Source organism: Lepus europaeus, chromosome 11 (assembly GCF_033115175.1).
Source record: "Lepus europaeus isolate LE1 chromosome 11, mLepTim1.pri, whole genome shotgun sequence".
NCBI classification, from domain to species: domain Eukaryota; kingdom Metazoa; phylum Chordata; class Mammalia; order Lagomorpha; family Leporidae; genus Lepus; species Lepus europaeus.
The window spans coordinates 16578468-16597318 of record NC_084837.1 but is presented as its reverse complement, the minus strand read 5'-3'; the positions used below and the strand labels follow the sequence as shown (position 1 = coordinate 16597318).

At 41.1% G+C, this 18851-nt stretch overlaps 1 protein-coding gene across 1 annotated transcript in view; it reads left to right on the top strand.

Moving 5' to 3' along the window:
• OCA2 (OCA2 melanosomal transmembrane protein) overlaps nucleotides 1-18635 on the top strand; it is a 343821-nt gene extending 325186 nt beyond the window's left edge. Inside the window, exon 23 of the mRNA XM_062204569.1 lies at nucleotides 18551-18635. Coding sequence (XP_062060553.1) covers nucleotides 18551-18635 — 85 coding nt within the window. The remainder of the gene's footprint in view (nucleotides 1-18550) is intronic.
• The last annotated feature ends 216 nt before the right edge of the window (nucleotides 18636-18851 follow it).

The following is an 18851-nucleotide window of genomic DNA, read 5'->3' as shown; positions in this document are numbered from 1 at the left end:
ACAGAGACATATAAACTGGAAGATCAAGCTGTCTTTTTTATTCTTCTGTTTCATCTCACTGAGGTCACTCCTTAGGGGATTAGGTTCCTCCTGGAACAGATTTGCCAAGTATAGCTTTAATTTGAATAAAAATGTTCTTTTGTCCATTTTGGGACAAATATACATGAAAATTTAACATTTAAAAGGACTATAAGTTGAGTATCCCTTATACGAAATGCTTGGGACCAGAAAGGTTTGGGATTTGAGTTTATTCAGATATTGGAATATTTCCATGTACATAGTGAGATATTTGGGAATAGGAACCAAGTATGCACACAAAATCCATTTATGTTTCATATACATCTGATACACATAACCTGAAGCTATGAAACTTAGTGCTTCTTTACTTTGACTGCGACTCCTTCACATGAATTTTCTACTTGTAGAATTTTCCACTTGTCATCATTTAAAAGAGTTACACGTTTTGGAGAATTACAGATTTTTAGATCTTTGAGTAAGTGATTCTCAGTCAGTATTATGATATAAAAAGAAGTGAAGGGATGAGAACATTAGGACATGAGAAAGAATTGGTTTCAAATACCAGTTATAGTTAAAAATAGAGAATCAGTCCCAGTAATAGAGAATTTTACATGATTTTTCCACTGCAATATGTAGTATCTCTAGCACATAGAACAGGGCCAACACATGATAGCTGTTGTAACATATGAATGAAAGAAATCAATTGCAGAAAACTACTTCACTATTCAGGCTTTAGTTTCCTCATGTGTAGAACAAAGATTTAGATAAGATCATTGTCAAGGTTCTTTTTCATTTCAAACTTCTAGAATTTATTACAAATTTATGTTAATTTGTAGATTATATTTACAGTTTTCAAAATAATCTTACTCTCTAATATGACATAAGAAAGGATGAAACATATATTTATGTATTTATTTTTAAACATAGAATATAAACTAATTATTTTTTAAAAATTTATTTAAGGTATACAAATTTTATATATGCTTCTTATATATAGATTTAGGAACATCGTGATATTTTCTTCCCTACACTTCCTCCAGCTCATGCTCCCAACCTTATTTCTCCTCCCTCTCCTATAACCATTCTTGTTATTTACAAAGATCTATTTTCAGTTAACTTTATAATCATAAGATTTTACACTAAATAAAGAGTTTAACAAATAGTATTAAAAAAACCACTTTCCCTCAATAGTCGAGACAAGGGCTGTAAAAAATCATTGAAGCTCAAAATGTCAATTTTATTACTTTATATTACCTTTTAGATACTCTATTACAGATCAGGGAAAACATATGATATTTGTCTTTTGGGGACTGGCTTATTTCACTGGCTTATAATGGTTTCCAGTTGCATCTATTTTGTTTTTTCCAAAAAATAGAATTTCATTGTTTTTTTTTTTACCACTGTATAGGATACCATAGTGTATCTATACCATAATTTCTTTATCTAGTCATCAGTTAAGGGACATTTTGGGTCGATTCCGTAACTTAGCTATTGTGAACTGAGCTGCAATAAACAAGTAATAAATCATATGCTGATTTCTTTTGGTTAGGGTAGATTTCCAGGAATGGAATGTCTGGGTCATTTGGTAGGTCTGTATTCAGATTTCTGAGGTATCTCCATTCTGTCTTCCAGAGTGGCTGTTCCAGTTTACATTCCCACCAAGAATGGATCAGGGTACCTTTCCCCCCACATCCTCACCAGCGTCTGTCTGTTGTTTATCAGTTTCTGTATCATTGCCATTCTAACTGTGGTGAGGTGAAACCTCACTTTGGTTTTTATTTATATTTCCCTGATGGCTAGTGATCCCGAGCATTTTTTCAAGTGTCTGTTGGCCATTTGAATATCCTGTCTTGAAAAATACCTGTCCAATTCCTTTGCCCATTTCTTAACCAGATTGTTTATTTTGTTGTTTTTGAGTTTCTTGCGCTCTTTATAGATTTTGGATATTAATCCTTTATCAGTTGCATAGTGTGAAAATATTTTCTCCCATTCTGTTGATTGCCTCTTCAGTTTGCTGAGTGTTTCCTCTCAGGGCATAAGCTTCTCATCTTTGTAGATACCTCCAAACACCTGAGGACAGACTTGTTGTTTCCACCTTTGCTGCAGGAAACACAGATGGGATCTTGAGTCCCATGGGGACTTTTGACTCCACACAGAGAGGAATGATTAAGTCAGATTTTACAGTGAAAAGCCTTATGAGGCAGCGAACTCTTTAATCCTGGAAATGTCCAATTTGAGATGAGAACCTTGATAAAATGATAGTGATGGCCTGGATCTGGTATTTCTTGATTGAAGTTACGAAAGCAGACATTTGGCTTAGACTGAAACAGAGAAGTTACTTTTCTGTAATGTCAGAATAATTCTGATTAGATCAGAGCCTTAGTACTCCCCCCCCCTTTGTATTTTTATAGAGGCACCAAAATGAACTATGACATCTTCTATTTTAAACATCTCAATTGCTAAAATGGGTTTTGACTCTTGATATTTTCCCAACTCTTTGTTCTAAAATCTTATTTTTTTTTTCCCCATTCTTCTTTCATATATATCCCCCTACTTGCTTAAAGTAATTCAAGATAGAGGGTTTCCAGGTCAAATTCAGCTTGGAAACTGAATAATATATCCAACCTTGGAGGACCACAGGCACATTGATTATTAGACCTGATGGAGCCCAGTAATTAATTACTTGAGTAACCTGTGTTGCTCTTTAGCCAGCATTACTTAAATTTATTAGACCTTGGAAATTCATTTGAATAGCACTTGGAGACACCCACAGACATGCACTCATGCATGTTGAGTACAGGGCAGGAAATCAGTGTTACTAGGAGTCTTTCTGAAGTGTCTGCTTGTAATTGTACCCAAGAAAGCACTCACAGGTCACTTGGATAGCACAGACTGTCTTGATGGGCAGCAGAGCACTCTTGTTGAAATCCAAGCTCCCCCATCCATGGGAGGATGCCCAGGTGGCTAGAGAAGGGATGAGAAGAACAGCAGGAGCATTGGGCATCACACCTGTCCAGGATAGACCAGGCTAGGAAATAGGAGGTGGTTGGCAAAGAGGTTTGCAGGGCACAGAGGTCACCTACCCCATTTACCAGAGCATGGGGGACCTGGTTATTTTAGGAAGACATTTCCATTGAAATAACTGGATATGTGTATATCAGATACACATAAATAATCTCTTTAAGGGGCAGGTATTTGGCCTGGGGGTTAAGTTGCCCATGTACTATACCAGGGAGTACCCAAGTTTAATACCCACCTCTCCTTTTTACTGAGGCTTCCTGCTAATGTTCCCCAGAAGTCAGCAATGATACCTCAAGTAATTGTGTTCCTGCTACCTGTGTTGGAATCCTGAATTGAGTTCCCAGTTCCCAGCTCTGGCATCAGGCTCTTGTGAGAATTTGGGGTGTGGACCAGAGGATGGGAGCTCTCTCATTCTGTGCATCTCTCTGTCCCTCTTTTTAATGAAACTTTAAAATCCCTTTAAGAGAACTTCTTTAAGCCACATTGTCTATAATTCTACCTGAACATTTTTTTCTTTTACAGCACTTGTTTACTATGGTGTAATTACTTGAGATCTCTTTTATAAAAATTTTATTTTTTACTGGTCTGACAAAGATTTCCAATGATTTACCTTCTATCTCACATATTCTTTCTTCTGCCCCACTAAGCCTGTTGATAAGACTTTCTACCACATTTTTTTATTTAATCTATTGAATTCTTCATTTCTAATATTTCATTTTGATTTCTCTTTAAAATCTCAATTTCATGGGAAAAATTTCATTCATGTCATGTATAGTTTTCTTTAGTTCATGGATTTGCTTCTGATTGCTTTTGAGTAATTCTATGATTAATCTTTTGATTCCATTAATGACATTTCATCGATCTTTCATCATCACATTCTGATATTGATATATTTTGTGTTCCTTTGGGAGGATCTTGATGTTTTCCCTATTCTTGTTTCTTGAATTTCTTCATTGATTTTTAGGCATTTGTGGAGTTACTTGTTTTTTTGTTTTTGTTTTTTTTTTTTTCCTCTTATGCCTTTTAGCCTTGAACTATGCTTCTATGGCTTAATGGAATGTCTTCACTTTCAGTGAATACCAAAATGTGTGTGCTGGGTGTGGCCAGGGAGTTCTGGTCAGTGCTCCAGGGTGGGCAAATATTCAGGATAACACCCAGGTTGGGCATCATAGATCTCTTGTTAGCAGAAGTGGGGAATGGTCACCTCTGTTGGTGTGGTCACTCCCTCAGCTCCTCTCCTCCAAGCTGAGTTATGCCCGGGTTTTAGCCCCCAGTGAGTTCAACACTGATCTGCACCTCCATATGAACCACACAAATTATCTACACAGTCCTCATTCAGCACAGTTCCTGCTGCAGGCAACCAAGGTGTTTGGAACATGTGGAGATGCACCAGTGATTGCCCAGAGACCCAGCTACACCCTGCAGTCTCTCTTGTAGCCCCTGACTCCCCACAGTCTCAGCACAAAAAGCTCCCACAGTTACTGGGTGCAGAGGCTTCCCTCCTTCCTGCCAGCCCTTCTGGTCAACAGAGAGGCAGGTGTCCCCCAAGCCAGTTCTGCCTCAGCGCCTTCAGCCCATAGCCTGCGGTATGTTGGGAGGCTGGGGCTGCCTCAAAATCCTGCGTGGGTGCCCAGCCACCTGTCAATCCTCCCAGCCAGGCTCAAAGTCAGTGGGGACTGTAGATGTTTTTCTTCGCTAGAATCTCTGGAACACATGGGTATAAAAGAGCCACTGGTTGAATGTTGCCCTCTACCTGCCACTGCTGGCAGTGCAGCCGAGAGGCTGGTGTCCTGTCTTAGCTATTGCTGTGCACATGCACGAAGGCTTCCGCAGCTGGTGCCCAAGCCCCAGGTTGTGCCTGCCCTTTCTCAGCCAGGCAGTGGGTGCCATTGTGGGGAGGATGGGGTGAGATAAACATGCCCCTTTTACTTCTACTGGGTCTGCGGGTAGCTCTTGATAGCAATTAGCCCCTAGCCTCCAGTCCAGACTCATGCCACACTCTCCCTACAGCTGTATCACCATGGATTTCTACAGTCTGGTCTCCCCTCTGTGTCTAAGCTGCTGTCCGCTCCAGCCTTTGGCAGCTGTAGTCATATGTTGTATCTGTGTTCATTCCAGACATCTGTACCTTCCACACAGGTCCATGGCATTCTTCTTTCCTTTGTAGAATTTCCAGTGAGGTTTTCTGTCTAATTCTCCCCTGAAAGTGTACTTCCTACTGCTAGCCTAGCACGTTCCCTATTCCACCATCTTGGAATACCCCTCCCTCCCTCTTTTTTTTAATGGCCATATTCTTCTGGTGCACATATGTTTCTTTAGAACACAAAAAACTTATGGCTTCTAACAAGAACTGGAATGAAAGCAGTGCAATAAAAATGGAAAGAAAATCCACTTGGACTTTAAAATGCCCAGCAGACATTAGTCTTTTGGATTCAGCAAAAGATTTGATGCCAGAAACTAAAGTTAAACTCATGAAATTATGTATCTGAAATGCCACTATAATTATGGTATATCTGTTTTTTTTTAAAAAAGCAAATCTGAATTTGTGAAATAGTGCCAACTTAATAAGGATTATTTGTATCTAAAGTTTTCTTCTTGAAATGTGATATTCTACACTGAAAGACCAGTTTAATGGGCCTAAAATAATGTCGAGTATGATCCACAATGGACTTGTTAAAGCAAGCTCCTCTGCCTTCATTATTCTGGACTCTATCCTAAGAGTGACAGGGTCTGCTGTGTATCTTCCAGTTAGGGCTGTAGAACTCTTCCCTGAATATCAAAAGTAGAAGAGTAAACTGCAGGGCCCTCTGGATGGGCATCACCACCAAAACTCACTGCGATTATCCTTATGCTGCTGGGTTAGGTCTTGTACTCCTTAGAAGCAAGTTCTTATTGAACAAAGTGCTCCAGTGGTCCACTAGAGTGTGGCCCCTCCACAGACAGGTGCAGTCCCTACCATAAGCATGCTCCTGTCCTCTGAAACACTTGGCAAGGTGAGGGGACCCTTAGGCCAGTTCAGGGTTTAAAGGCTCTCTAGGGCATTGAAGTCAGAATTTCAGCCTTGACTTCATTCTTTTTTTTTTTAAAGATTTATTTATTTATTTATTTATTTATGATGCAGAGTTACAGAGAGAGGGGGAAAGGCAGAGACATCTTCCATCTGCTGGTTCACTCCCCAAATGGCTGCAACAGCCCCAGAGCTGATGCCAGGAGCCAGGAGCTTCTTATGGGTCTCCCACATGGGGCCCAAGTACTTGGATCATCTTCTGATGCTTTCCCAGGCTCATTAACAGGGAGCTTGGTTGAAAGTAGAACAGCTGGGACTCAAACTGGCACCCATGTGGAATGCTGGTGTTACATGAGGTGGCATAACCTGCTATGCCACAATGCCAACCTCTTGACTACATTCTGATAAGCTCCTGATGTTAAAAAATATTATGTACTCTATGATTTGATTGAAGCAGAAGCACACATATGAACAAAAATTATGTGCATATGGCAAAACATGACAACATTTCTGTTAGGATAATGAGATTGTAGGTGACTTAAAACAACATTTGATGCCCCCCACCTTTTCCTTTTGCCTTTAGCATGTAGATTTTTAAGTAACTAATTTTAATTGCATTTTTCCAGTTCACAAGCAATGCATGAATGTATCGCACTGTAAAATGATAAATCAGAACAAGTAGACATAGAAACAAAATCAAGAAAGTTTCTCTTTACCGCTCTCTACCTGTTAGAAATAATTTCTATAACCCTTAGCTGCTATGGTCATGGCTCTTTTTTTATTGGATACTCAGTATTTGAAGGATAATAAGTAGGACACATCTTGGTTTCCCAGATTCTCTCCTGAATCCTGAGCTTAGTCCAGTCAGTGACAATCAAGGACGCTACATTTTGAAGAGAGGTGCTAGGGCTGTGTACACAGGAGTTACCACAATAGAGCCAATGCCAGCCATGAGTCTCAGTCCACCAGGAGCCTCTAGGTATGTGGAAGGAAGGCCAGGCACTGATGGGACGCATGCATGAAGCTGTCTTTGAAGAGAGTCAGAAGGCTGACGGATAGGGGGAGAGGAATGCTCTCTTGGGGGGTAGCATCCCCACTTTGCCACACACATGTTACAGCTGCTGGTAGACGGTTTGATTCCTGGCCAATGCACCAAGATGTTACAGCTGATTTGAACCCTGGAAACTTGTTCTATCTGCAACAAAATATGAGGAAGATGAACAAACCTAGAAGGCAATCTTTAGCAAAAGACTTTCATTAAAAAGAGCAGAGAGAGGTTGAAAGAGCAGAGAGAAAGCTCTGGGAAAAGCAGCCAGGAGGGGCTTTTTCAGAAGAAAAAAGCCATTGAAGGGAAGTGACCTGGGGGTTTCATGCCAGTTAGAAAGTTTGTACAAGATCCTTTAAGAAAAGCATTTCTTGTATGGTGAGCTCATCATGCCTTCTTCTTCTTTTTTTTTTAAATTTACTTTTTTTTTTTTTTTTGATAGGCAGAGTGGATAGTGAGAGAGGAGAGAGATAGAGAGAAAGGTCTTCCTTTTTGCCGTTGGTTCACCCTCCAATGGCCGCTGTGGCCGGCGCATCTCGCTGATCTGAAGCCAGGAGCCAGGTGCTTCTCCTGGTCTCCCATGCGGGTGCAGGGCCCAAGGACTTAGGCCATCCTCCACTGCACTCCCGGGCCACAGCAGAGAGCTGGCCTGGAAGAGGGGCAACCGGGATAGAATCCGGTGCCCCAACCGGGACTAGAACCCGGTGTGCCGGCGCCGCAAGCATCATGCCTTCTTATCTCTGATTCCTCCAATTTGGTTGTGACTGTAACAGGACAGAGAACAAGTTCTATGTTGGGCCTGTCAGGACTGTGGGGGAACTATTTGTCTTTACTATACTTCTGAGACTGGTCACAGGCAATTCTAGCTACCTGGCCTCCTGGGTGACCTTGGCACCAGAGCCTGCTTTTCTCCTGACTAACTAACAAAATTCTTTATGTCTCTCTTATCTTCACACTTGCTTTCTAGCTCATGCCAGTTTCCCAGCTAGGCTAAGAAAATGTTTTACATTACAGGAAGGGCCCCTTTGTTCTCGCTACCCTTTTATCATTCCTGCTCTAACTGAATCCTTTCCTGTTTATGTGGGGCGGCTCCTACTGCTGCTGGGTGAATAAAGCTGCCCCAGTGTTGCCACCAAAAATACAGAGTGGCTCCTGAGGTATGTGGAGTGATAATGGATTAAACAAAGAGGGTGCACCTGAGTTTTCTGGCACCAAATTGTCCTATGGAGTAAAAGTAAGTGAATGCCAATTGTAGTCTTGGTCTGGAGCTGTGCTCTGGGGACTATGACCACAGTGGAAGGAGGGTAGGTGGGGCTGAGAGTTCACTCCCAGAGACAAACTGAGCAGATGTCCTCAGAGGAGTCAACCCAGGGAGGCAGGAGGCAGGAGGCAGAGGCCACAGTGGTCCCTGTGGAAGCCACACACACATCTCTCAGAGGACAAATACCATTAGCCTGCACCTGCTCTTAGTTTTCTATGGAGAGGGAGTAGCCCCAGAAGCTGGTGTGGGTTAGTTGTGTGAAAGCAGCGTGGGGGAATATCACTGAGATGGCTAATTAGAGGAGGCATGGACTCTGTTGTCTACCTTCTTTGATATGTCCTAGGTTGCCTCTGAATGCTATAAAGTGGTAGGGTAGGTAATGAACACTCACAGAAACATCTCAGCAATTATTATAGGGAAGGAAGGTAGGAAAAGAGGTGGTAATAAAGGAGGTTAATCTTGGCCGGGAGGAAGCAAGGAGCAAGACAATGAAGATGCCATTAAGAAAGTTAACATAACTATCCATCCTAGCAGCACCATGGGCCCTACAGTTAGAGCCTAGGAAGATTATTTAAAAATGGAAAAATATTTGAAATATTTATAGAAACAGAAATATTAGGATTTCATGACTGACAGACTGCAAATTTAAATGCTGGAAGCAAAGTCAGACCCTAGAGGCTAACAGAACGTAGCCTCTGGTTACTGGTAGACATGGGGGCTGTGGGGTTGAAAATTTCTGTGGACTAAATTGTGTTCCTCTCAAAATGTATTTGTTTAAGACACAATCCCACTGATATCGGAGATGACCCCCTAAAATCTATATGAAAATGTGGCCCCTTAAAGTTCCCCAGAAGTGCCATCTGGGATGACACATATGTTACCAGAATTTGGGGTGCCATATGATGTCACCATATGCTTATTAATAAATCCCCAATATTAATAAGCCCGAGAGGGTTCTTGCCTAATATTTAGAGAAGAATTCTAAATACCGGCATAAATAAATAAGGCTGCATGGTATTATCTTAAGGTTTTATTTAGTACGAAAGATGCATAGGAGAGTGAGAGCTTTATCTAAGAGAGAGAGGTAGATCTGGGTTCATACCAAGCACCAGGAACCAGCCACATGGAGAAGCATCTAGGCCAGGAAGCCTAGGGTGGGTGGCCTGAAGGCCATGTGCCCTGGAGGCGCAGGACTACAGCAAGCCCCTCCTGGCTATAGGCCAAGGCAAAGAAGTGAAGGGTGGGACACACTGTGTCCCAGGATTTTGACCCACTTCCAAAGGGGATTGGTTAATAAACCTGATTGGCTGGTGAGCACCCAGGTGTGGCCAGGTAGGGGAATGAGGTCACACAGGGGCGTGGTGAAGGTATCAGGTAGGGGCGTGAGGTCACAGAGGGGCGTGGCGAAGGCATGGTCTTCCAGCTCACAAACCTAATCTTAGTTTCTGTCTCTTTTACTGTCTAAATTTATATGTATAATATATAATATTATATATATATATATATATTTCATATGATTGAATACATGAAAAAGAAACCACCCCAGGTAGGAAAGTATTCAGATGGGACACAAGCAAATATTAGCATTTCCTCCTTGGACACCTTTTCCTTTCCAAGCTTTGCCTCTTCACAGTGATGCACTTTTACTTGCCATGTCTATGTTTCTCTGTCATCTTCCCTGGTCCTTATTCTGGAAAGTTCCCTGCTGGCAGCTGGTCAACAGTGCAAAGTGATGGTGGGGGCAGATAGTGACAGATCCCAAGAAACCCCTTCCTGTTCAGAATGTGCCTTCTGCCCTCTGTGGGCCTCCTTCAGGTTCACTTCAGCCCTGGCCTCCCCAGAACCCTTCTTCCTCCTTTGTGGAATGCACAGTGATGGGGCCAGATTTCCTGGGGGCAGGGAGCTTCTCCAGTCTTTCTCCATTACAGGGATTATCTAATTGTTACCAGGAAATAAGTGATGAGGCCTGCAAGTGGGGACTGAGGATGGGAATATGAGCCTTGTCCTGAGGCCCAGAGGATCCCAAAGACAGGTTGGGGTAGGGGAAGGGTGGGGAATGCAAATGTACAGAGAGCAGAGCTACCTGTCTGAGCTGTGTGTACCTGGACCGGCCTCAGAAACACAAGTTTGCAGCGAGACAGCAGTGAAATGGCTTTTTGATTAAGAGCTGCAGTCATGGTGTGTAATAAAGCCTTTTGGGAAAGAAGGAAAAATAAATAGGAAGAATGATTTCAGTCTAAAGCTTAAGTAGGAGGCTTCATTAGCAAACCTATCTTGTTGAAAATCAAGTCTCTTCCATGTGCCAAGGTCTGTTGGAAACGCTCCAGGCACGGTGCTGGGGCAGCCCATTTCCCAGCAATCTGGCAGGCTGAGTTCCTCAGAGAAGTGCATGCCAGCACAGGCATCTTTTTAGCTTAAAACTAAATATGTATAATGCAGGGTCTGTTTGGGCATCCACGTGACGTTTTGCATCTTGGTTTGTGCTTTGACATTCAGGTGTTTTTGTCTTCTGTCACACAGTGTGATGTTAGAGCCAAAATGGATTGAAAATAACCCCAGAGGGAAATGCAAGCCTAGCGTGATGCTGGATGTTGAGCAAACACGCTTTGCTAAGCCTTTTGGTGAAGGTATTGCTCGCTGAGAGGCTTGAGGAGCAAGACAAATGGATCTTCCCGGGAATGGAAGGCTCCTGTGAACGTGGAGCATCCATGTCAGGTGTATGCGGAATCCTGCTGGCAGTGAGAGGGAGTCATTACCTCGTCCCCTTGAATAAATCTCCTTGCAGCTGGCTCCCCGCTGGGCAGTGACTGAAACATTGAAACACCAATCAAGCTGCTTCTCTCCCAGAGGAGAAAGCAGTGGGCACTTGGCCCAAGGAAGAACATGCCAGGCTTTGAAGTTCCACTTGAAAGAGCACCCCACTGACCTCATCTCCACTCTTGAAATGCTCGGATGTGCTCCGCATGGCAGCAGTGCTGTTGTCACATAGTCCAGTAAGCAGCTTTATCACTTGGGTCAACCCTCACTAATAATGGACTTTTCCCCGCTCTTGATGTCCAAAACATAGAAAGAGAGGCCATCCCACTGAGCTCCCCTTCCTGGTGGACATGGATTCGGGCGGCTGAGCCCCTGCTGCTAGTGTGGCTCTTGAGCCTATGTGTCTTGTCGCTTTCTCTTCAGAGCCTTTCCTGACCAGGGCCTCCTCCCTGAAACTCCAACCAGGGCCAGCTCTTTGTGTAACAACTCACAGCCGTGAACCTGTCTTTTCAAATGCTTTCTTTAGCAAAAAACGATTGCTTCCAGAGCTGCACTGCTGTCCGATGTAGTAGCTTCCAGCCCCTGTGGCTACTGAGCCTTGAAATGTGGGAAGCTCCAACTAAGGTGTGCTGTGAATAAAAAATCCACGCTGGCTTGCATGACTTAGTTTAAAAATATATAAAATATTCCACTGAAAGTTTGTATTTATGATGTGACAAATAGTATGTTGATTACTTTGGGTTAAAATATATTACTAAGCTTCTTCTTATTTGTTTCTGATTATATTTTTAAAAATGTAGTACTGGAAATTTAAGGTTACATATAAGTGTATTTCAAATGTTCATGTAAAAATAGAAATAAATATTAGCTTATTTTGTTGCAAAAAATGTTTGAAACCCATGCATGTGAGGAGTCTTCAAAAAGTTTATGAAAAAATGAAATGTTTATTATGAAAACCTATGCATGAATTTTTTTAAAAAAATCCTGTTTGAAGTATTGTAGTAGTGGCTTTCAATGTATTTCTACTGGCTGGGTGGTACTCACATTTTGGGTAAGTGCCGATGAGAAGCCAAGTTCCTTCATATTCCCAGAATTTGATGCTTAAAGGGTGAAAGTAAATATTTCAGGCTTTGCTCTAGAGCAGCTGTAGGCAATAAATAAATGAATAGAAGTGTCTTCGGTCCAGTAGAACTTTATCTACAAAAAACAGTCATCTGCTAGATTTGTCCTGGGGACTGTAGTTTACTGTCTCCTGGTCTACCGAAAGGGGGCATTTTGCCTGGATTAATACACTTTGGACTGCAAAATCATATTTTCCATTAGTGGAACTCCTACTCTTTGTATCTTAAGGAGTTAAGGGCTTTTTCAGGGATCTTATGGTATATGCAAATATCTTTGAATGTGTTAATTCTTTGTTGGATTATCATAATCAGACCAGCAGATGATGAAGACAGTGCTGGCATTTAATATTATGCCTTCCCCTTATTTTTCTCTCTCTCCTCCCAGTAAGTTGGAGTTTATATCCTGTGAGGTTACTTAGTGAGAAAACTACAGTCAGCACTGGCATTATTCTGAGTTGATCAGTTCTTCTGAAGCTCTGTTGGGGGAATGCATATGAATTTGGAAGGCAGAAAATTATACCAAAAACATCATCTCTGTATCTTTTTTTTTTTAACTTTTATTTAATGAATATAAATTTCCAGTGTACAGCTTATGGATTACAATGGCTTCCCCCCCCCCCAATAACTTCCCTCCCACCCGCAACCCTCCCCCCTCCCGCTCCCTCTCCCCTTCTAATCACATCAAGATTCATTTTCAATTCTCTTTATATACAGAAGATCAATTTAGTATAAAGATTTCAACAGTTTGCACCCACATAGAAACACAAAGTGAAACATACTGTTTGAGTACTAGTTATAGCATTAAATCACAATGTACAGCACATTAAGGACAGAGATCCCACATGAGGAGCAAGTGCACAGTGGCTCCTGTTGTTGACCCAACAAATTGACACTCTAGTTTATGGCGCCAGTAACCACCCTAGGCTGTCGTCATGAGTTGCCAAGGCTATGGAAGCCTTCCAAGTTTGCCGACTCTGATCATATTTAGACAAGGTCATAAAAGACAGAGTGAGGATAGTAACCAATGATCCTAAGAGTGGCATTTACCAGGTTTGAACAATTATACAGCATTAAGTGGGGAAGAGGACCATCAGTACACACATGTTGGGAGTAGAGCCATTGGTGGTAGAGTAGAGGTTATGATTACAAAGGAATGAGGCCCAAGTGTGCTAGACAGGGTCTAGAACAAAGGACAGAGTCATTATTAGAGGAGCTAAGAAAGGTGCTGTCTAAGCTACAATTAAGTTTTCTGATTGAGAGGCAAATAGAACCTGATAGAAGGGGCTTGATAATAATCTGGTGGGCTTTAGGCCTTGTAAATTCAGAGGCGCAGACCTATCTATCTCTTCACATGGGGTATATCCTAAGGGAGGTGTGAACCTCCTAGGGGAAGGCACTCTGTTGACTTTCATTACTTGGCTGGCCTGGGAGGAGAGCTGGCCAGGTAAAGGCAGGTGGCATCTCTAACAAGAAATTTACAGTTCTGCCTGCAATGTTGCTGACCCTACTTGACCATCCCCTCAGCTGCAGTGGTCACTTTGGAAGTTGGGCTGAGTGAAGGGCTTTTCAGCTTAGAGCCAATAAGATCTGTGGCTCTGACCTGGGCATCCTTCGACTCCAGGGCAGGTCCATTTCCAGTGATCCAACTCTTGGCAGAGCTGCCACGGCTCTTCACAAGCTGACTTCTGCTGAAGCCCAGGCTTACCACATTGAAAGCCACTGCAGTGGACTGGCCTGTTGGGTCTCCTTGAGGGCAGATCACTGTACAGATCAGCCATTAATAGGCCTGCCACCCATTGCTTCTGATGCCGAGCTTTCTTTTCCTCCTGGTTTGTGTTAAAGCAGACCAGAGGATGCAAGTCAAGGGAGTGCCCGTTTCCCATCTCTAATCTTCGGTGGCCTGAACTACAAGTCTATAGTCACAGGCATGTTCTGTAGTAGTTTTTTTAAGGTAGACAATGCCCATGAGGAAAATTATATTCTCACTTTAAAACTTTCTTTCCCTTTGGTCTGAAAGGGAGGTTTTTTTCTACTTACTGTATACTTCGCTGATGGCGAAGTGAATCTAGCTATGAGATTATTATTTGAGTTCTTATTTTGGCTATGCTATTGCAGAAAAATGTTAGCCATCTCTTTTATAAGGTCTAAAGATTAAATTGTGCATCCTACAGATTCCTTCATAATAGAATTGGCAATCTACAAAAAGAGTTAAAGATTTTAAAAGCTATTATTAAAATTGATATATTGGTCTATTATGCTATATTATATGTGTGTACATATTGTATGTCCACATGGGGAAATTTTATTAAGAGTTTTATTTTAAATGGCTTATAGATAAGATTGTCCATAAATTTAAGCTGCTAAAATCAATCAAAGATACATTTTAATTTGTGGGACCTGAATCTGTGTATCATATGTTTTAGACTTGTTGGTAGAAAGAAACTAAAAACATTTTAGATGGTTGTGCTTAAGTTTACTGGTTAAACAAACTACACCATGTTAGATATTTAAGAGGTGTTTTCAAATACATGATTCTTAAAATTTATAGAAGGCATTGGACCTTCTGGTAAATGTTTTCTTAAGTTGTTATCTAATGGTTGAAACGGTTTGCTAAGTATTCATGTGATATTGCTATTGTCAGCAAGCGATCTAGGACTTGCTCCCTCATTTCTCTATTCTAAGCCCAACTTGTTCTTTCATTTCTCTATTCTCTTCAAGGTAGGAAACTAATTCTATTATGAAGGAATCTGTAGGATGCACAATTTAATCATCTCTGTATCTTACAGGTGGTAACTTTTGTCAGACTCCTTAACAAGCTTCAGTTTTCTCATCTGTTTAACAGAAATAATATGATCTGCCTTGTTGCTTTTGGACAATAATAGATAACATCCATATCTGTATCTATGTGACACATAATATATAGCAGATGTTCAGTAAGTAATTGTTTTTTAAATCATTTTAATCATTTTCATTGAAATGGAAAGAGAGAGAGAAAGAGAGAGAGAGAGAGAGAGAGAGAGAGAGAGAGAGAGAGAGAGAGAGAGAAATGGAGAGGGATCTTGCATCCATTAGGTTTACTCTCCAAATGACCACAACAGTTGGGCTGGCCCAGGTTGATGCCAGGTGCCAGGAACTCAACCTGGATTTCTCAAAGGGATGGCAGTACTTGAGTAATTATCTTCTGACTCCCAGGGTGTGCACTAGCAAGAAACTGGATTCAAATTCCAAAGGGGCTGGAACTTGAAACGGGCACTCTCATATGAGATGCATGTGTCCCAAGTAGTGACTTAACTGCTGCATCAGATGCCCACCCCATAAATGAATTTATTAATGCTGTGTCATTACCCACTTCCACAAGTAGGCAGTATATGTAGCAATTAAAAATTTAATACCATAGCGTTAGAGTTAAGGCATTTGGATTTTCACACCACAGCAAACTAATCATACAACTGGGAAAGTGTGCTTCCTTCTCCAAATCCTGTTTGCACAGTTGGTATACTAATGTCAGTCTCAGAAGGTGGTATGACAAGTTGTTGGGGTCCTGTGTGTGGAGACCTTCACAGTGTCCAGATATGGTGAATAATGTGATGGAGTGATTCTGATGGAGTCTGAACGCTCGTGTCAATACCTGGGCTTTGCTCCTTCTCGGGGTTGGTATCCCTGAGACACCAGTGGCATCCACAAAGAACTTCTGGGTTTGGGATCCCCCAGAGAAAGGTCTGTTTTTTGTGGAATCTCTGTTGGAAAGGCAGATTTGCATCTGAAACATGGCCAGTATCACAGAGGCAGTGCTGAGATACTCAGCATTGCCCCTGACATTGACTCAGTGGACAGCACGTGTCACAGTGAAATGAAAGGTTTGCATTTCTGTGAAGGCTTGCAGTGAAGTCTGTGATGCCTCGCGTAGACCAGACACTGTCATGGTTTGTTTCTCTAAAATTCAGTGACCAGGACTGACATTTTGCAAACATGTTCAGCTATTTTCAAAAATGATAAATGCCAAGAAATTTAAGTAGTTTTTCTGGAATCTGTTATTTACTATTTTGTGTTTTTTTTTTCTTTTTTGCCCCAAGAAATGTGTTCAGATGAAAAATCAGAGAATCTGATATTACCTTCTTGAAATTTTTAAGTCTGTTCTAGAATTTATGGAGCTGTTTTATTCATAAATGTAGTTCTGGTATCTAATTATAGCTTTGTAGAGAGAACTTTGCTGTGACTGTTTTTGTGTAATTTCTCATATCCATGGCCAGGGAAGCAAAAATGTCATAACCCTTATAATTATCACACAGTAGGCTCTTGCTGCTGAATTTTTAAAGTCATTTGGAACCAGAACTGTAATCCTTTCATGGACTTCTCTTATTGACAAAGCAACACTAAGTAAAGGCTATGGAGCATGGATTCCAGATGCCAAAGGGGAATGTGTTAGTATTCACAAGTCATGATAAGAATTCAGGTTGGGGGAGGCACACAGTGAGAGAAATTTTCACTGTCTTTAATGTGCTGTACATTGCTATTTAATGCTATAATTAGTAATCCAATGGTAGTTTTTTCACTTTATGTTGCTATATGGGCAAAATGTTGAAATCTTTACCTAATATATACTAAACTGATCTTCTGTATACAAAGAGAATTGAAAATGAATCTTTACATGAATGGAAGGGGAAAGGGAGCGGGAAAGGGGAGGGTTGTGGGCGGGAGGGAAGTTATGGGAGGGGGGAAGCCATTGTAACCCATAAGCTATACTTTGGAAACTTATATTCATTAAATAAAAGTTTAATAAAAAAAAAAAGAAAACTGTGGTTCCATTAGAAAGTGCCATTCTGGCATGTGCAATGAGTTTGAAAGGTATTATGGGCTATGTTCAATGCCCTTTCCTCAGTCTCTCATGCCATGTGATCCCCTCAAAACACAATTTAATCACAAATATCAGAAGAAATAGTTACAACACACAAGCATAATTAATCCTTAACATTTTCTGCCTCTGCTCCCACAAAAAAAATCTTTATGATAAAATATAGAGAATGAAGCAAAATACATTTTATAAATGTTACTTTGAGGGAAATATCTACAGAAAAACTAATGGATAATAATAATTTGAAGAAAACAAACTCAAAATTAGAATTAAGTTTATGCAACACTCTGGCCTCAGAATCAGCCCTGAAGGCTTTCGGATCTGGCTGAAGAGCCCATGAGAGCATTGTAGGCATGGAAAGCCAAGATACCATGGAAAAGAAAAAAAGAAGAAGACCTAAATGAAAGATCTCTGTGAGTGAGATCCCAGTGGAAAGAACGGGGCCATCAAAGAAGGAGGTACCTTTCTCTGAAGGGAGGAGAGAACTTCCACTTTGACTGTGACCCTATCAGAATAAGATCAAAGTCAGCGAACCCTAAAGGCTTCCATAGCCCTGGCAACTCATGACTAGAGCCTAGGGAGATTACTGACGCCACGAACAGGAGTGTCAAATTGTTAAGTCAGCAACAGGAGTCACTGTGTACTTACATCCCATGTGGGATCTGTCCTTAATGTGTTGTCTAATGTGCAGTGAGGCTATAACTAGTACTGAAACAGTATTTTTACACTTTGTGTTTCTGCGTGGGTACAAACTGATGAGATCTTTACTAATTATATACTGAATCGATCTCCTGTAAATAAAGATAATTGGAAATGAAAAAAAAAAAACCTGGTGTTAAATTGGAAATGGCATAGAAAATTAATTAATTTTTAAAAAAAATAATATGTAGGATCTCTGCCTTTAATGTGCTGTACACTCTTATTTAATGCTATAACTAGTACTCCAACAGTATTTTTTTTTCACTTTGTGTTGCTATATGGGGGCAAACTGTTGAAATCGTTACCTAATTTATACTAAACTGATCTTTTGTATATAAAGAGAATTGAAAATGAATCATGATGTGATTGGAAGGGGAGAGGGAGCGGAAAAGGGGAGGGTTGTGGGTGGGAGGGAAGTTTTGGGAGGGGGAAGCCATTGTAACCCATGAGCTGTACTTTGGAAATTTATATTCATTAAATAAAAGTTAAAAAAAATAAAAAAATAAAAATGTGAAAAAAAAACCTTTAATCAGATCTCAAATAAAATTGTACATAATGGTTGGTCATTTAATAGATGCATGTATCCACATAATATAAGCTAAAATGAAGTTTCTGATTTCTATAAATAAAAGGTAATGAACTTTGTGCAGATACACAAAGATCCTCAAGCCATATTCTTTTGAATAATGGAATATAATTTTACTAAGTCCGTACCTCAGGGTATTCCCCAGATACCAGGTGCTGTAACACATGTGTCTCTGTATTTCAGGTTGGGTTTCCCTATGATGATTGTGTCCTGCACTGTCGCGATGTGCTATCTCCTCGTTGCGCATGTTGTGGTGGGATGGAATTAATAGGTATCCATCACCTGAAGACTGAGGGGAACCTGATCCATCACCAACACCTGTCAGAACACCTCCCCAAGATCACTCTCTGGAGAAGAAAAAGTGCTTACCATGGAGATGCTGCACAGTGGAGTAGACTCCTGGCGTTGATGCTCATCCGGGTGAATGCTGGCAAATCAGGACCTCCTCTTATGTGACTTTTTCCCCAAGGACAAAAGATAGGAA